Source organism: Eulemur rufifrons, chromosome 16 (assembly GCF_041146395.1).
Source record: "Eulemur rufifrons isolate Redbay chromosome 16, OSU_ERuf_1, whole genome shotgun sequence".
NCBI lineage: Eukaryota > Metazoa > Chordata > Mammalia > Primates > Lemuridae > Eulemur > Eulemur rufifrons.
The window spans coordinates 25,206,050-25,224,412 of NC_090998.1; the positions used below are offsets into that span (position 1 = coordinate 25,206,050).

The 18,363-nt window shown below is 38.9% G+C and overlaps 1 protein-coding gene across 1 annotated transcript in view; it reads left to right on the forward strand.

Annotated features, from left to right (window-relative positions):
* Positions 1–2,287: 2,287 nt before the first annotated feature.
* The window catches only part of MRPS35 (mitochondrial ribosomal protein S35), a 39,074-nt gene continuing 22,998 nt past the window's right edge, over positions 2,288–18,363 (forward strand). The window contains exons 1-5 of the mRNA XM_069490215.1: positions 2,288–2,380; positions 6,654–6,691; positions 7,786–7,953; positions 12,242–12,302; positions 15,795–15,934. Coding sequence (XP_069346316.1) covers positions 2,299–2,380; positions 6,654–6,691; positions 7,786–7,953; positions 12,242–12,302; positions 15,795–15,934 — 489 coding nt within the window. The 5' untranslated portion in view covers positions 2,288–2,298. The remainder of the gene's footprint in view (positions 2,381–6,653; positions 6,692–7,785; positions 7,954–12,241; positions 12,303–15,794; positions 15,935–18,363) is intronic.

Consider the following 18,363-nt stretch of genomic DNA (forward strand, 5'->3'; position numbering starts at 1 on the left):
TGGCTTCTATGATATGTTGCATTATTTGGTCATTAAGGTTGAAGAAATGATTTTTGTCATGAATGAATGATTGCACCTCTAAGGTCCTTCCCAATTTAAAATGTATGTAATTTTCAGCAACCCTTATGTGCAAGATTGTAAATGCTTTACTCTTTCCACCGCACAGATATCATTGCCTATTGATAGCATTATAAATGAGTTTTTAACTTTTAATATAGAATAAAATTTACTGTGCGTGATGCCAGGGAAAACAATAAGAAGTATTTTTCTGGCTCCTCTAGCTCGGGCCATCTGTCCATTTTAGTCTTAGGGAGAGAGTAAAACAAAAGACAGAAACCACAGCAAAGTAGAAAAGAAACTTAAGTCTCTTAACATCTTGCTCGGAAATTAAGAAGTTTCTGAATATAATCATATTCTTTTTGCCCCTAAATTTCTATGGTATGGGGCTTGCATTTTATCTACTAAAATATACAGACTTGACAGCGAAAAAGAGGTTATTGCATTGACCCTTAGCTTAATTCCAGTGACCACCATTTATTTATATCATGCCTTCTGAAACATGTTTCACTTAATTACAACTGTCCTGAGAAAGATATTGTTCCCATTTTCCTTGAAATTGGAATTCAGAGGGGTTAGGTGGATTTGCCCAACATCACAAAGAAGCAGATCCTGGATTCAAACCCCACATCCAACTCACCAAAAAGGCTATGATTTTAATCTTAAGAATAGTTAGAAGAAAGGAGAAAACACCATGTGAGGACGGAAGCATAAGTTGATGTGATGCATCTACTAGCCAAGGAACACCAAGGATTGGCAGCAACCATCAGAAACTAGAAGAGCATGGAACAGATTCTCCCTCAGAACCTCTAGAAGGAACTAACACTGCAGTCACCTGAATTTGACTTCTAGACTCCGGAACTGTAAGAGAATAAATTTCTGTTGTTTTAAGTCACCTATTCTGTGGAACTTGTTACAGCAGCCCTAGGAAACCAATACACAATGCTTCTGCTTTGGAGCAATGATGGGAAGGGAAGAGTCCAGAAAAGATGAGGATGGTGATTATTACAAATTCTTGTCCATCTCATGCCATTTATCCCCCTCCTTACTGAATGATGCCCATGGCACACTGAATACTCAAAGCTAGAATATTCTGGGACACCTGCGTACCTCTGCTCTACTAGTTGTATGCTTACTAAAAGTCAGTTGTGTTTATTCCCAGTTCTTGTTATTATAATTTTGTACTCTGATTTAAGAAAAGGGGATAATTTTATTAACAGTTGTATGTTAATCCATTCTAGGGTAGAAAATAAGAGAAGAGCGTTCATTAAAGGATAAACGTTATTTTCCAGGTCCTGATGAGTTCTGACTTTTTGTAATTCTAACCTGATCATGAACAAGCTAACCAAATCATTAAGTTATAGGCCATGTGCACACAATGTTCACTGTATGCCAATACTGTACCCAGAGTTTTGGGGGTTTTTCTGCTTTTTTTGGACACAGAGTCTTGCTCTGTTACCCTGGGTAGAGTGCAGTGGCATCATCGTAGCTCACCGCAATCTCAAACTACTGAGCTCAAGCTATCCTCTTGCCTCAGCCTCCCGAGTGGCTGGGACGACAGGTGCGCGCCCAGCTAATTTTTCTATTTTTATTATAGTAGGGGCGAGGGTCTCGCTCTTGTTCAGACTGGTCTTGAACTCCTGAACTCAAGCTATCCTTCCGCCTCGGCCTCCCAGAGTGCTAGGATTACAGGCATTGACTTGCTTAAGATCACAAATCCTAGAAATGATAAAGTTTCAAACTTTAGCAGTCTGGCTCAAGGGATCATCCTTTTAACTACTACAGGAATACTGCGTCTCTACCCTTGGCATATATCACTTGCATTAGTTTAGGATTTCTTTAATCAAATAAATGTAGAAAAGTAGCAACTGCAAAGAATCAGGGCCCTGGGGTAGACGGCCTAATTCCTGGGTCCTGTGAGGTTGGACGCATACCTCTGTGGGCCACATTTCCCCCATCCCTTATAGTCCTCCTTTGCAATTGTCTTGGAACTCACTGATTCAATTTTTAAAGATCCTTTTTGTTTTCATGTCATTATTTTTTCCTATTTTGGGGGTAGCTTCCTGCACATTTGATTCCCGCGCTCAGTTCGCAGACTCACGTGTTTCCTGTTTCTCTATCCTAGGGGCGGGGCAAGAGCCGGTGAGCCCGAGCCTCCGGCCCCAGGCCCGCCCCCTTGGCGGTGAACACGTTTGTCCTCTACGGCTCGCCGTCCGCGCAGCCATGGCTGCCGCCAATCTCATGGCGTGGCTGGCCTTGCAGCCGGGAGCCAGGACCCTGCGTGCATTCTCCACCGCCGTGTCCGCGGCCACTCCTAGCCCGCGTGAGTGTCTGTCTCGTTGCCTCCGGGCTGTGGGGGAGGTGCGAGGGCGGAAGACCGACCCCACGATGGCTGCGGCGGTGGCTGAGCCAGCGCCGCCCTGGGGAGGCCGGTACGTCCTCTGCCAGGTTGTTGCTAGCCCGCCCATAGGAAAGCTGCGGATGTCGCTCTGTCCTGTGCGCCCGCGTCCCCTTACTCTTAGCCGTTGGTTTCTGCTCTGGGCCCTCTGGACGCTTGCTCAGAAAGCTGGCACCCTCCCTACCCCGGGAACTGCTCCTTCTGGGGTTCTCTCTCTAGTTGCTGGTGCTCAGTAGTGTTTATGGTACAGTGTGGAACCATGGATTTTCCCGTACATTAAGAAAGGCATGTGGCTGTGCCAGAACAAACTGCAGCTCTGAATTCCAGGCCAGCAAATGGGGTGACCTTTTTATGTAACAGGTTATAGGAATGCTTGATAGTGCGCTTGCCCCGGAGAAGTCTAGTGGAAAAGACAGATTTTTCAATGGTGAAGTACTATGTAGAGTGAGAGGTGCTGTAATAGAAGTGTGAAGAATGACAGGGGAGCGTCAAGGAAGAGCTGACAAGAGTCTGGAAAGGCTCAGCCAAGGGATGGGCATGTCAGGATATCAGCAGGTCCTATCTGTGCTGCTTCCTATAATATCTCCAACTTACTCTCTTCATACTATCAACAGCCCAGTCTAGGCCACCATCCCTCATTTCTACAATAGTTTCCTTTCTGTTTCCTATTTCCTCCTTGCTCTCCTGAATTGAATTCTCACAACAGCCAGAATGAGGTGTTCAAGATGCAGATCTTGTCTTGCTACTCCCTTGTTCAAAATCTATAAAGGGTTTCCACTGTTTTAAGATAAATTACAGGCCGGGCGCGGTGGCTCACGCCTGTAATCCTAGCACTCTGGGAGGCCGAGGCGGGTGGATCGCTCAAGGTCAGGAGTTCGAGACCAGCCTGAGCGAGACCCCGTCTCTACTAAAAATAGAAAGACATTATATGGTCAACTAAAAATCTATATAGAAAAAATTAGCTGGGCATGGTGGCACATGCCTGTAGTCCCAGCTACTCGGGAGGCTGAGGCAGTAGGATCGCTTAAGCCAAGGAGTCTGAGGTTGCTGTGAGCTAAGCTGACGCCACGGCACTCACTCTAGCCTGGGCAACAAAGTGAGACTCTGTCTCAACAAAAAAAAAAAAAAAAAAAAAAATATATATATATATATATAAATTACAAATTCCTTAATACTTCATAGTGGCTCTTCCTAGTCTTAACACTTGTTTATTTTTTATTTTTCATTCATTGTTTCATTCTACAAATACTTAACTCTCACTATATGCTAGGCAGTGTAGACACTAAGGATATACAGCAAGGTCTCTAATCTCATGAAGTTTACATTCTTTTAGGAAACCAGAGTAAAAACAAGTAAAGAACTAAACAAAATGTTAGGTAGTGTTTAGTATTATGAAGAAAAATAAAGCAGAGTATTGAGAATGATGGATTGGGGGAGCAGTGGCTATAGGGTAGGATAAGATAAGGCAGTTAGGAAAGACCTCTCTGAGGAAGTGACATTTGAGCAGAGCCCAGAGCCCTGCAAAGGTCTGGGGGAAGAGCACTGTTGTCATAGGGAACTGCAAGTGCAAAGGCCCAAAAGTGAGAACAAGCTTAGGGGTGTGATCAAGGAACAGAAAGAAGGCCAACGTGGCTGGAGCTGAGCAAAAGAGAGAGTAATAGTATAAGACGTCATAGAGTTAAGTGATGGCCTGATCTTATAAGGGCTTGATGGCATTCCGTTTGGATTTTTGGCTTGGATTTTATTCTGAGTTTGGGATCACATTGGAAGGCTTTGAACAGGGCATGGAAGTGATATAAGGTGATTTACACTTTCAAAAGATCACTGGCTGCTATGTGGAGAACTAACTTTATTGGGGTAAGAGCGGAACCAGAGAAGCGTGTGGAGGCTGTTGCAGTAGTCCAAATGAGGTGATGGTGACTTGGATTGGGTGAATAGTGGAGAAGGTGATGTGGTTGGATTTGGGATATATTTTGAAGGTAGAGATGATAGAACTTACTGATGGATTTGATGTGGGGCTTGAGGACAAGTCTCAAAAAAGCCTATGAGATTTTTGTCCTGAGCAGTTGGATGGATGGCAATACCATTTACAGGGATTGGGAAGACTGGAAGAAGGAAATCAAGAGCTCTGCCAAGGATGTATTATAGTTGAGAAGCCTATTAAGTATTGTTTCCCTCTTGTTTCAGTGACTCTCTGTTCTACTGTTAAATTTCAGCCATAGGGAATTTGTGTACTTACTTTGATTTTCTGTGTTCTCTTGCTCTCCTGAAACTCTCTTTCTTACCTACCTGTCTCCATGACTCGGTGAGATAGGTGCTCATCCTTCAGGTTTTAGCTTAAGGTTAATTTCTTCAGGAGATTTTTCCCCACTGTATTAGGGTTCTCCAGACAGACAGAACCAGTAGAATAGATATAGATGTAGACAGAGATAGACAAATATATGAGAGGGGATTTATTAGGAGAATTGGCTCACATGATTATGGAAGCTGAGCAGTCCCTTGATAAGTCATCTGCAAGCTAGAGGCCCAGAGATTCTGTTGCATGGTTGACTTCGAGTCTGAAGCCTTCAGAACCAGGGAAGCTGATGGTGTAACTCTCGGTCCCTAGGCCGAGTCCCAGTGGGGAAGTCGGGTGGGTGGGGTGAGTTGTGGTGCTAGTGTAAATCCTAGAGTCCAAAGGCTGGAGAACCTGGAGTTTTGGTGTCCAAGGGTAGAAGAAGAGTGTCCCCACTCCAGGAGAGAGTGAATTCTCCTTTCCTCTGCCTTTTGTTCTATCTGGGCCCCCAACTGATTGGACGGTGCCCATCCACAATGAGAACAGGTCTTCCCCACTCAGTCTGCCAACTCATACACCATTCTCCTCTGGAAACACCCTCACAGACATACCCAGAAGTAATGCTTTACCAGCTACTGAGGTATCCCTTAATCCAGTCAAGTTGACACCTAAAATAAACTATCACATCAACTAGTTGACGAAGTTCCGTTCTCTGCTCTATGTGTCCATAATACGTATCACTGTTTATTGAAATTACTTGTTAAAAAGTTGTGTTATCTGACAGACTCTACATTCTGTCAAAGTAAAGATTATGTCTTGTTCATTGCTGCCTTCTTATTTTCTGGTATGCAGTATCAAATGATTTTTCAATGAATGAATGAATGAATATTGCAGGATAAATAGGAATTTGTCAGATGAAGAAGTGGTGTGTATATGGGGGGCAGGAGCTAGGCAGATGGGAGGGAAGCACATTCCAAGCAGAAAGAATAGAAAGTTCAGAGAAAGACTAAAAGGCCTGGTACTGGAAGTTCAGTGTAATAGTGGAGCCTTTTAAAGGGAGATGAAGGTAGACATAGTGGTTGCCAGTATGATGAGCTGTGTACACTATGCTAATGTCACCTTAATCCTTGCTCCTTAGTTTTCTTGACTATAACTGACCTCTAAATAAGGATAATAATAGTACTTATATTCGGTGTAATGAATAAGATTAAATGAGGTAATAACAAAAAACATTTAGCACAGTATCTACATGTGAAAGTGCTCAGTAAATATATCTGTTATTATTTTAGTATAGCAAAGCATTTATTTAGAAAGGCATAAGGTTATATAATATTTTAAAAGGTATTTATTGTGTGTAAGTAAGTAATCTACCCTCTTCTACAGTCGTGTGTGATTTATTAGGAATGGCTGTGATTTTTGTTATTTATATTACTGTCGCATTGGCAATTCTAATATGCAATAGGGAAGGAAAAACTAAAGGAGTTTTTTTTGGTAGAAAGAATAGAGCAATTCCAGATATGAACAAGTGTATATATAGTTAGAACATTTCAAACCAAGTATCTTTAAAGATTCAAAATACTTAATTTCTAACTAGATATTTTAACTTGGGAGAGTGAGTTTATTTAAGTGAACCTTAAAATGTATTGAAAATATTTCTTTAGATAATGAGTTCACTATATCAGCAATCACAGTAAACTTTACATTTAAATAACTAGAGAATTCTCTTAGCTATTTCTAATTTTTTGTTTTCCTTAAGATGGTTTTAGTCCTCGAGCTTACACAAAATGGGTTACTGTTTCATTTTTGTGTCACCAAATACCTTAAGTTATATTAATACTGGAATAATGGGATCATGAATGATTTTGAAGAACTGTATGTTGTAAAATTCTCTATAACTAACATGTTGTCTTTTGGGTACAACAGAAAGAACATCCAAAACTGAAAGGCTGTCGAAAAGAAAGGTAAACAACATTTGTACTTCACTATATACTACCTTAATGGTTCCTGAAGTTCTAACGTGAGACATGTATTCATTATGAGGCAAAAGCGTGCTGTCAGAGAAAGCTTTACAAGATCATGTTTACAGGCTCCAGCCCTGGCAGGGGTTAACCTTTGACTGTTTTTTTGGTTAATACTCAAAGAATAGATCATCGTTGAGAGGTGGGCTCACTCACACACTCCCAGGAAACAGGTGTATAAATCAGAATATAGAACTATTTTTGACGATGGCTTTGAAAGCCTTGCAGCCTGGGATGTATGCATGAATCTAACCAGTTTAGTCTCACCCTGTGGGCATCTCTATGGAGAAATCCAAACTATAAGGTCAGTTGGTGAGCATGGAGTCAGAACAAAGGCATATTAGTTGGATGTTAAATGATACCAAATTATAATCATTTAGACCAATCATTTTCACAGGAATATTACCTGCTTCTAAGACATATACAACACTGGTTTTGATATTGCTCAGATGGGCATTGCTGAATTTTGCTACTTTAAACCCTACTTTTGTATGCTGGCCATCCCTTCCTATTTATTACAATTAAAAAAAATGCGATTGACTAAACTATCAAGTACTAGTTTGTCTCTGAGCCTAGGAGACATATAATTTCTCATTATGTATTTATTCAATCAGTTTAGCCCTAATTTACTTATTTCCACGTTCCTATGCTTTATTTTCCATATTCCTATTTCCAAGTTTTTAACGTCCCCTCATATATTGACTTCCATCCAAGCAGTTTTAGAGATTATTTCAAAAATATATTAACTCCTTCATAAATAAAATGTAAAAATTTTGCTAAAAGTCTAGTTAAATAAATAGAGAAGTTTTTAGTGAAGGAAATGTAAAAGGAAAGGGGATCCTTGCCAGAGGGTCTGAGGAGAGCATGCAGAGATATTTAAATAGATTTAGTGTTTTTTCATTTTAACAACAGCAGCTTTGTGAGAGGTTAGATTCGAGATAGGTTGCAGTTCTGCTTTAATTTCTTGTAACTGCTTTTTTGCTTCAAAATTAAAGAATGTTTCCGTTTAAAATATGAAACTATTTTATGTTTCTTAGGCACTACCTCCTAGGACAGAGAAAATGGCTGTTGACCAGGACTGGCCTAGTGTTTACCCTGCCGCAGCGCCATTTAAACCGTCTGTGGTACCTCTTCCTATTAGAATGGGTTATCCAGTAAAAAAGGGCGTGCCCATGGCAAAGGAGGGAAATCTAGAACTCTTAAAGGTAAGATAAGTTCTTGGTTCATTGGCTAAATAAATGCTGATCTTCCCCTGCTTCCACCCTCCTTTATTTCAAGGCTTGGTATCTAGCAGTTTATCGTATTTTAACTTAAAAATTTGTCCAGGTCATAATGGATATTGTAATTTGATTATCCATGGTAAAGAAGACTCAAAGAATCCTAAGCATTTAAGAATGTAATTAGTGAGTCCTGTGTGTATCTTTCCAGTAGAACTAAGAAAAGTGAAATCACCTAATTTGAGAGTGAGAATTGGGAGGTGAAAAGGAATTTTAAAACTTTCTGTCCAGAAAGATAGAATATTATTTAGTAGTATCATTATAATCCACCAAATTTTCCTTCTTTATATTTCTTGAAGCAAAATAGGTTACAGTAAACGCTTCATTTGATAGAATCTACAGTGATTTATGAACTATAGGTTTTAAAAAGAAAATATAGGCCAGGTACAGTGGCTCATGCCTGTAATCCTAGCAATCTGGGAGGCTGAGGCAGGAGGATCGCTCAAGGTCAGGAGTTCGAGACCAGCCTGAGCAAGAGCGAGACCCCCGTCTCTACTAAAAATAGAAAGAAATGATTCGGACAGCTAAAAACCTATACAGAAAAAATTAGCAGGGCATGGTGGCACATACTTGTAGTCCTAGCTACTTGGGAGACTGAGGCAGAAGGATTGCTTGAGCCCAGGAGTTTGAGGTTGCTGTGAGCTGGGCTGACGCCACGGCACTCTAGCCTGGGCAACAGAGTGAGACTCTGTCTCAAAAAAAAAAAAAAAAAAAAACAACAAAAAAAGAAAACATAAATGCTTAATCTGGGAACGCATATCTTAGATGGTATTCTTTAACACTGTGGTCCCCAACCTACCAGTCCGTGGCTTGTTAGGAACTGGGCTACTCAACAGGAGGTGAACAGCAGGCGAGCAAGTGAAGCTTCATCTGTATTTACAGCCAATCCCTGTGCTCACCTCACTGCCTGAGCTCTGCCTTCTGTCAGATGAGCGTTGACATTAGGTTCTCATAGGAGCCCAAACCCTACTGTAAACTGTGCATGTGAGAGATCTAGGTGGCATGCTCCTTAAGAGAATAATGCCTGATGATTTGAGGTGGAGCTGAGGCAGTGATGCTAGCACTAGGGAGTGGCTACAAATACAGATCATCATTAGCAGAGAGGTCTGACTACCCAGAGACCATAATAAATCAATTGCTTGCAGACTCATATCAAAACCCTATCAGTGAGTGGCAAGTGACAATTAAGCTGCATCTGGTGGCAGGCTTTAAGTCAGAATCTGATGCTTATTTTAGTCCATGTATGGCCCTCCCCACCCCCATTATTTTATTTACCACTTCCATCCTCGCCGCTTTTCTGCACTCCGCTCTTGTTTCAGTCACAGTTTTGGTAAGCCCACAAGCTAACCAAAGCAAAAATGTGTAAATAACAAATGTCACTGGAGAGCTTCTTTGAAAAGGGGGAAAGACCCAATGATGAGACAGCGGAAGACTCTAATATTGCCAACAAAATGAAAGCTGCATTTATTAATAAAAGAAAATACCAAGAGTCCTACTTAAATTACGGGTTCATTGCAACAGGTGATTCACATTCTCCAAGCCCGCTTTATATGATATGTTGTGACCGGCTATTCAACAAAGCCATGAAGCCTTCAAAACTGCTTTGCCACATGGAGACCAAGCACCCTACATTAAAAGACATGCCTTTGGAGTTTTTTTTCTTAAAAAAAAAAACATGATCACGAAGAACAGAAGCAATTATTGAAGGACACCACTTCATCAATGTGTCTGCACTGAGAGCATCATTCTTAGTGGCTAACTGCATTGCTAGAGCTAAGAAGCGCTTTACTATTAGTGAAGAGTTGATCCTGCCTACTGCCAAAAACATTTGCTGTGAACTTTTAGGAGAGACTGCAGTTCAAAAGGTGGCATGTGTTCCTCTTTCGACCAGCACCATAACTAGACAAATTGATAAAACAGCAGAGGATATTGAGACACAATTGTTAGAAAGGATTAATAAGTCACTGTGGTATGCGATCCAGGTTGACAAGTCTACCGATGTTGACAACAAGGCAACAATGCTTGTTTTTGTGTGTGTGTGTGTGTGATATTTTTCAAGAGGATGTGCATGAGGATATGTTATGTGCACTTTTGTTGCCAGCCAACACCACAGCTGCAGAACTATTCAAGTCTCTGAATGATTACCTATCAGGAAAACTGAAGTGGTCATTTTGTGTTGGTATATGCAGCTGCCATGACTGGATGGCTTTCTGGTTTCACTCTTTGGGTCAAAGAGGCCACTTCTGAATGTGAGTCTATGCACTGTGTTATCCGTGCAGAAATGCTGGCTAGCTGAAAAATGTCACCTGAACTAAAAACAACGTTTTGCAGGATGTGTTTAACATTATCAACCAGGCTAAAGTACATGCTCTTAACATCTGTTTGCACAGCTCTGTGAGGAGATGGATGCAGAGCACACATGTCTTCTCTTATACACAGAAATGAGATGGCTTTATAAAGGTAGATTACTGGCCAGAGTTTTAGAGTTACGAAGCCACTCCAGAGGTTTATTTTAGAAGAACAGTAACCACTGGCAGCACATTTCAGTAACACAGAATGGGTCACAAAACTTGCTTACTTGTGTGACATATTCAACCTGCTCAACAAACTCAATCTGTCACCTCAGAGGAGAATGACAACTGTATTCAAGCCAGCAGAAAAAGTGGCTGCATTCAAAGCCAAACTGGAATTTTGGGCACAACGAGTGAACATTGGGATTTTTGACATGTTTCAAACATTAGCAGAGATTTTTTTTATTTATTTATTTATTTTTTTTGAGACAGAGTCTCACTCTGTTGCCCAGGCTAGCGTGAGTGCCGTGGCGTCAGCTTAGCTCACAGCAACCTCAAACTCCTGGGCTCAAGCAATCCTCCTGCCTCAGCCTCCCGAGTAGCTGGGACTACAGGCATGCGCCACCATGCCCGGCTAATTTTTTTTTTCTATATATATATTTAGCTGTCTGTATAATTTCTTTCTATTTTTAGTAGAGATGGGGTCTCGCTCTTGCTCAAGCTGGTCTCGAACTCCTGAGCTCAAACGATCCGCCCACCTCGGCCTCCCAGAGTGCTAGGATTACAGGCGTGAGCCACCGCGCCCGGCCATTAGCAGAGATTTTGAAAGAGACTGAGCCAAGGGCTTCTTTCCCCCAGCTGGTACGTGATCACCTATCTCAGCTTTCAAAACAGTTTGAGCATTACTTCTCAACTACAAAAGACCCCTGAACTGGGAAGGAATGGATCCATGACCTATTTGTGAATAAGCCAGGTGAATCGATGTTGTCCGTGCTAGAAGAGGATCAACTGCTTGAGATCGCAAATGACAGTGGCCTTAAAAGTATATTGGAGACAACTTCAAATCTCCATATGTTCTGGATTAAAGTCAAGGTGGACTATCCTGAGATCGCCACAAAAGCACTGAAAAACCTGCTTCCATCTGCAACATCTCATCTTTGTGAAGCAGGGTTTTCTGCAGTGACAGCAACCAAAACAAGATTACGGAGTAGACTGGACGTAAGCAACACACTTCGGGTGTCACTGTCTCCCATCATCCCCAGATAGGCCTGTCTAGTTGCAGGAAAACAAGCTCAGGGCTCCCACTGATTCTGCATTATGGTGAGTTGTATAATTATTTCATCATATATTACAGTGTAATGATAATAGAAATAAAGTGCACAATAAATGTCATGGGCTTGAATCATCCCGAAACCATCCCCCTCGCCCCGGTCCATGGAAAAATTGTCTTCCATGAAACTGTTGGGGACCACTGCTTAAACATATAGTAAAAGTTGTACAATGAAAAATGAACCGTGTTTTCCACTAGATGAGAGTCTTTTTGTCCTCAAGTCCTTTCAGTTTTATAAGGGAAATATATATGTATACCTGTAGATTCATGGCAGGAAGAATACTATAAAAATGATGTTAGTTTTTCCAATATGATTGTCATCATAAGATACTAAGTAAAAGGTGAAGATAGATTTTTATAATCTGAAGACACATCAGAGTATCATCATAAGTTACATGATACTGAATCTATATTTTAAGAAATTCTTTTCTTGAATTGACAATATCTGTGACATAGAATTAATATTGTAAAAAACCTATCATATTTTATTTACTACATGGTTTGCTGGGCTTGTGATTTAGTTTTATGAGAAAATTATCTTCTTTATATTTTTAATACATTTAGCTAATTTGTCCTTTAAATTTCTCTATTTTAGATCCCCAATTTTCTGCATTTGACTCCTGTAGCAATTAAAAGGCACTGTGAAGCTCTTAAAGGTAAGTGGTTGTTTTCTTACATGAACTTTATATTGACTTTGACCATAAAATTAAGCATCTCATTGTCAGTTTCTCCTTTTTTGAAGGATTTTTCAAGTCATTTTCAGTGAATTCTTGGATGTCAAACCTGCAAATTGTTTTTGCCCACCCCTCCACAAGGTGCTATAAATAATAAATAGAATTAGAAACCATAACCCTTGCTCACAAATAGGTTTGGGATTTACCTTTGAATTATAGAAAGCATAAAGATAAAAAGACTGAAGAAAATGCTGCATAGTGTTGCCAACAGATACAATTCAGTGTTATCCAAACTGAAGATAGTGTTAAAGGATGCTGACTAGCAGACAGTCAGTAGGTTCAGTAATGGGGGACTTCATGGAGAAGAATTATCTTGAAGAAATTGTTAAAATTTTTTTAAAAGTTAAGTGATTACATACATGTGTAAATCAAATAGTAGAAGATCTTATAATAAAAATCCCATCCCAGAAAGGTTCTCTTTTAATCATTATTTAGTTCTAATAATTACTTTGAGAGAGAGAGAGAATAGAGAATGTATTTATATGAACTTATATTTATAGTATATACTCTATATAGTATGTGTATATATATTGTATATTTTATATATAAAAGAAGTAATCACTAGAATATGATTATACCTCTAATTCTGGATTTATTGATTTTGAACAGTATCTATTGATTCCTAGATAGAATAGATTTCATGCACTTATACTGCTACTACTTCTCCTTCCAATATGCATGGAGGTAAAGGGAAATAACATTTTTTGGTTCATAATTCTATGTATGTTTTCATAATTATGTACGTATTTCAGGTTCTGGTCTGATTTGCACTAGACTGTATATAGGATAAGCACATCTGAATTGTTTCAAGTTCACAGATACTAGTGATTGATTATGTAGTTTAATTAAAAAATTAATACCTTTGGATAAAGTCTTAATATATTCGTGCTGATTTCAAGGTGTTGTATAAATGCTCAGTATACTTTTTAAGGCTCTTCAGGAAATAAAGTGAAAGCTAGAAACACTTCACAGGTAGCCTAATTATGTTGGAAGGAGAAATAGGATAGTGAACATAATCAGGAATACATTTGAGCTTTTGGAAAGGCCTTCCATTTAAAATATAAAGAAAAAGATATAAAGAGGTCCTAAAATATAGGAATAATAACTGGAAGAAAAATATATTTCTTTTCATTTGTGCGGTTTTTTATTTTGGGATGCTTTTCTGTCCTTTTAGAGTGTATGCTTCTGTATTCATTTGTGTCCAGAATTGGACTAAAACTGATTAGTGTTCTAAATTTGAGTCTTATTTGGCACAAATCATGTATCACTGTTCGATCCTTTGTAAAGCCAGTTAACAGATGCATTACACTGTGATAAATTCCGTTTTTCTTCTTTTTAAACAATATTTTTAAATGTGTGTTTATAATCTAGAAACTCTGTGTTTTAATGAAATATTGCTATAATACTTCCTAATTTCTAAATGAAAGGCTTTCATACAGCACATTCAGAAGAGTAGCAATGTATTTTATAATACTTAAATGAGTATTTTAATCTCTCCTTAATTATGCCTTTATACTTCTGCAGCCTCTGGATTTAGATTGTATCTTCCAAATAACTTACAGGCTTTTTGAATATTTCTTCCCAGTTTTCTTTGAAAGTAGGTCAGTTCAGATTTTATATCTAACTTGCACATGGAAAATCTGAAGTGCAGGAAAAGTTAGGTAATTTACCAAAACTTTAATAATCAGCGGCAGAAGTTAAATAAAAACCAAGGTCTTCCAAAGTCTAGTCTATTACTCTACCTATCAGATGAGTAAAGGCTAATAGGAGTCTATTATGTACTTTCCAGTTGGCTGTGTTTTTTAGACATATAATTTAGGTAATTTAAGTTAAAAACTGTAATTATCATCTAGTGATTGAAATGACTATTCACAGTTAAAAAAAATAATAATTCAGTGCAAACCTAAGAGCTCAAAAAGTTCCCCAAACTAATTTCTCTCATAAAGTGTTTGGCAGTGTTTGCATCTCATAGTGTAAGATTTTGGAATTTGTCTGTGTTGGAAATGAAATTTAACCTTAATAATCTTGCTCTGTTCATTTTTTTTAATGTCAAAATGTTTTTCATTGCAAAGATACTTCTTTCCCCTCAAAGTGACTGAGTATTGATCTTTTAAACAGAGTATTTAGGGAGTGGTGTGAGCTATACTTAATTTGCTAACATGTATTTTAGTCAGATATCACAGAGTCTTTGTAACCCAGAGTGACATTTTGCTGATTCTGATTTTAAAGTCTAAATGGGAGCTAAATATATTACCTACTGTAAGAAAATGGCTAGCTTGGGGAAATGTTATTGGCAAAGTACCTCTGCCTATCTCTTAGATTATCACCTAGCGCTCCCACATCTGCCTGTGATTATGCTGTTTTGGAGGAAGTGTGGATCCATGAGGTCCAACATGTTTGACCTAAGAAACCAGTTAGTTTCAGCTGTACTTAGACTGAGGCTATTTAAGGAATGAAATTTGCATTGAGGGGAACCTGGGAGTGCCGGAGTTTTCATCCCAAGTCAGCAGCCCTCTACCATACTAACTTGGTAGGAACAGGGAGAGATGAAATCAGCTGCTGATACCTGGGGGAGGCTGTGACCTACCTCTTTTCCATTAAGTTGTTTTTTTTCCCCCCAACTTGGGTCCTGAGTTTATACTTCTGTGCTATGGAGGTAGAGAGCCATGTTCACACTGCTTAGAGTTTCCTGTTGTGGCCTAGGTCTCAGACCTAATCCCACCTCCTCTCTAGGCTGACTTGTCTGAATATGAGGACAAGAAATACCTCTTTCCATTTAGCCCCTTTGGAACATAGAAGTGACATAGAAGAAATATATATTATCATAAGGATGCATTTAGGGATGAACTAGGCTTTTGTACCTGTTTGAGTCGAGGCTCTGTTCAGCTCAATTTCTGGAAGATTGTCGAACACTTCTCAGTTCCATCTTGGAGCCTTTCTAGAAGCTTCTTTTAATTCTCTTCAGCTGATCTTTAGTAACCTTCGTTTGGAAGTGAATTGATATTATCTGTTGCCTGTTCAAAACCAATAATGCTCTGGGCAATATGAACTGTTTGCTTTTAGTTGGTAAGGAAGAACTAAACTGTCCCATAACAGGTCTGTACAAAGCTATAATAGCCTTTATCAAGGTACAGTTCCCTTTTAACTGAACATACTACTCCCCACCAAACCTGCAGTGTCCCTTCTTTAAATCATCTAAATCATTCCCTTCTTTAAATTCCCTAATTAGGAAGCACCTAATAAGAAAAGGGATGAGGGATGATGGTATATATGTAAAGTGCAGAAGACAATCTGTTCTTTCATTTCATGTGACCTGAAAGTGATCCTCAGTAACGTGGTATTGTCTGGTAGTATGCATTACAATGAGAATTTACTTGCAAAACTATAATAGAGATCATGTTTTTTAATTCTCAGATTTTTGCACTGAGTGGCCAGCTGCACTAGACAGTGATGAGAAATGTGAAAAGCATTTTCCAATTGAAATTGACACTGCTGACTATGTTTCATCAGGAACATCTATTCGAAACCCCAAAGCACGAGTAGTGACCTTAAGGGTAAGAGATTATTTTTAAAAATAAGAATCAGGCTGGGCGTGGTGGCTCATGCCTGGCACTCTGGGAGACCGAGGTGGGAGGATCGCTTGAGCTCAGGAGTTCGAGACCAGCCTAAGCAAGAGTGAGACCCCCGTCTCTGCTAAATATAGAAAAATGAGTGTGGTGGTGCATACCTTAGTCCCAGCTACTTGGGAAGCTGAGGCAGGAGGGTTGCATGAGCCCAGGAATTTGAGGTTGTTGTAAGCTAGGCTGATGCCAGGGCACTCTAGCCTGGGCAACAGAATGAGACTCTCTTAAAAAAATAAATAAATAAAAAATAGAATCACTATAATACATTGTTTTAAAATGCATTTGGTATGTGCGATTATAAAATTATAATATGTATATGTATTTATAGAAAATTTGGAAAATATAAAAGCTTTAAATTACAAAATAAAATTGGCCTTTAAGAACTTTATTAATTGGCTCTTTGGTTCCTTTGCCATGCCCACATGGTTTGTTTTTTGAACACTTCCTTATTTTCTAGCACTACAAAATGCTCCAGGCTAATCTTACATAGTCTCCATCCCAGTCCTAGATTCCACCATTTCTCCAAAGAGCCCTGACTAATGTATTTGATTTGTCTGGAAGATGACTGCCCACCTCTTTGAGGTGCCTTCTAGGACCCTCAAAAAATGAATTTTTGTACTCTGTGTAGCCTATATTTTAAGCCAGAACATTCTAAGTATACTGCAAAAATATGTTGAAAATCTGTGCAGCCATTTTTACATTATGTGCTAATGAATAGACAATCTTTAATTTCGAGAATTTTCTTCAGTGATATAGCTGTGATTGATTTGTAATTTTCTTTCTTTGCTAGGTTTTGGTATCAGGGTTATGCCATCTTTATGAAATGAATTCATGAAGCTTTCCAGCCTTTTTTTATTAGAACAATTTAAATACCATCACAATATATTCATGTTTTTAGATTGAAAATATTTTAAAACCACAAAGACAATACATGTTTGCTGTATAAAATTTAGGAAATCCAGACAAAAGGAAAAAAGAAAAGAACTTAAAATTCTACAGTGCTATCATTCCACAGTTTAAAGTTCTTATGGAAAAATACCTGATGTATTTTTAAGAACATGGTAAACGTTACCTGTTTTTCACGATCATGATAACCACCACCAACAGTTGTTGAGTTCTGTTTTGTGTTGAAAAAGCTCTGAACAGGGAGTCAGGAAACCTAGATTCTAATTCACGCTGTTTGCCTCACTGTGGGCCACAGTCTTCAGTACTAGGGTAGACATCTGGAGTCCCTGCCGGTTCTAAGTTTGCTTATTTTATTTCACACAAAAATAATCTCACTGCTTTATTTGTAGTATGGCACCAGATATCACTCACAACATCATGCTTTCCCTCTTGTCTCCTTTTTGTGTCTCATGCCACCATGTGATACCTTCATTGCTTTTTCTGTCCCCCCTTCTGCTGATTCATGTCAGCCCTACCGGGGCTCTTTTCGCTACTCGCTGACTGTTGAGGCTCAGTGTTGGTGTCCTGGGTGGTGTCGTGTAGTTCAAGGGTAAAAGTAGGTAAAACGGTTGGGCTAAAGCATGTGCAGTTCAGCATGATTAAAGCAACATTGTGAAGATAGTCAAATATTGTAAAATACTATTTAGAGATACTTAATTTTTAATTTCAGAGAAATAAAGGTATCATGTTTTCCTTGATAGTCATAAAAGCAGTTTAGAATTAACAACTTATATTTATATAGGACTTTACTTTAAAAGTGCTTTCTTCTATTAATCTCATTTATTCCTGACAAAAATCCTGTGAATTAAGTGGTCCTGAGGAAACTGAGTCTCAGGGAGGTAAAATGATTCATTTAAGGTCACATAGCAAGTGGCAAATCTAGAAATCAAACCCATTTCTTAAGTGTGATACCAGAATTCTTTAACCACACTATACTTGCATGTAGAGCAAATATTTCACATATTTAGACACTTCTCAATTTATGTAGCTCTTGTTGTTTTAAAATATAGGCATTTGAAGATACACATATTTAACCACAACCTCCTGTGATTTGAAATGTCAACGTTATTTTGGGGATAATGTTAACAGCACATTCTTTGTAATATAGCTACCCGGGGAAAAACATCTAAGGATTCTTTTGAATTTTGATAAAAGACAATGAATGCCACTCAACTTTGAAAGTCGGAGTATTAGTCCAGGTTAAAGACTACAATTTTGCAGTGCCTTTGAGTGCTAGCAGGTGGCGTGAGTGTACCATGCATGTGTTTCTGAAATATTTATGATTTTTGGCATAAACTCCATGTAGTTTTGAACAGTAAAACATTAATGTGAATGTGAGTTTTAAAGCATTTGTTACCATAATGATCAGCATTGCTGCCATTTTTTGAGCCCCTCTTACATAAAAAGCTAGAATA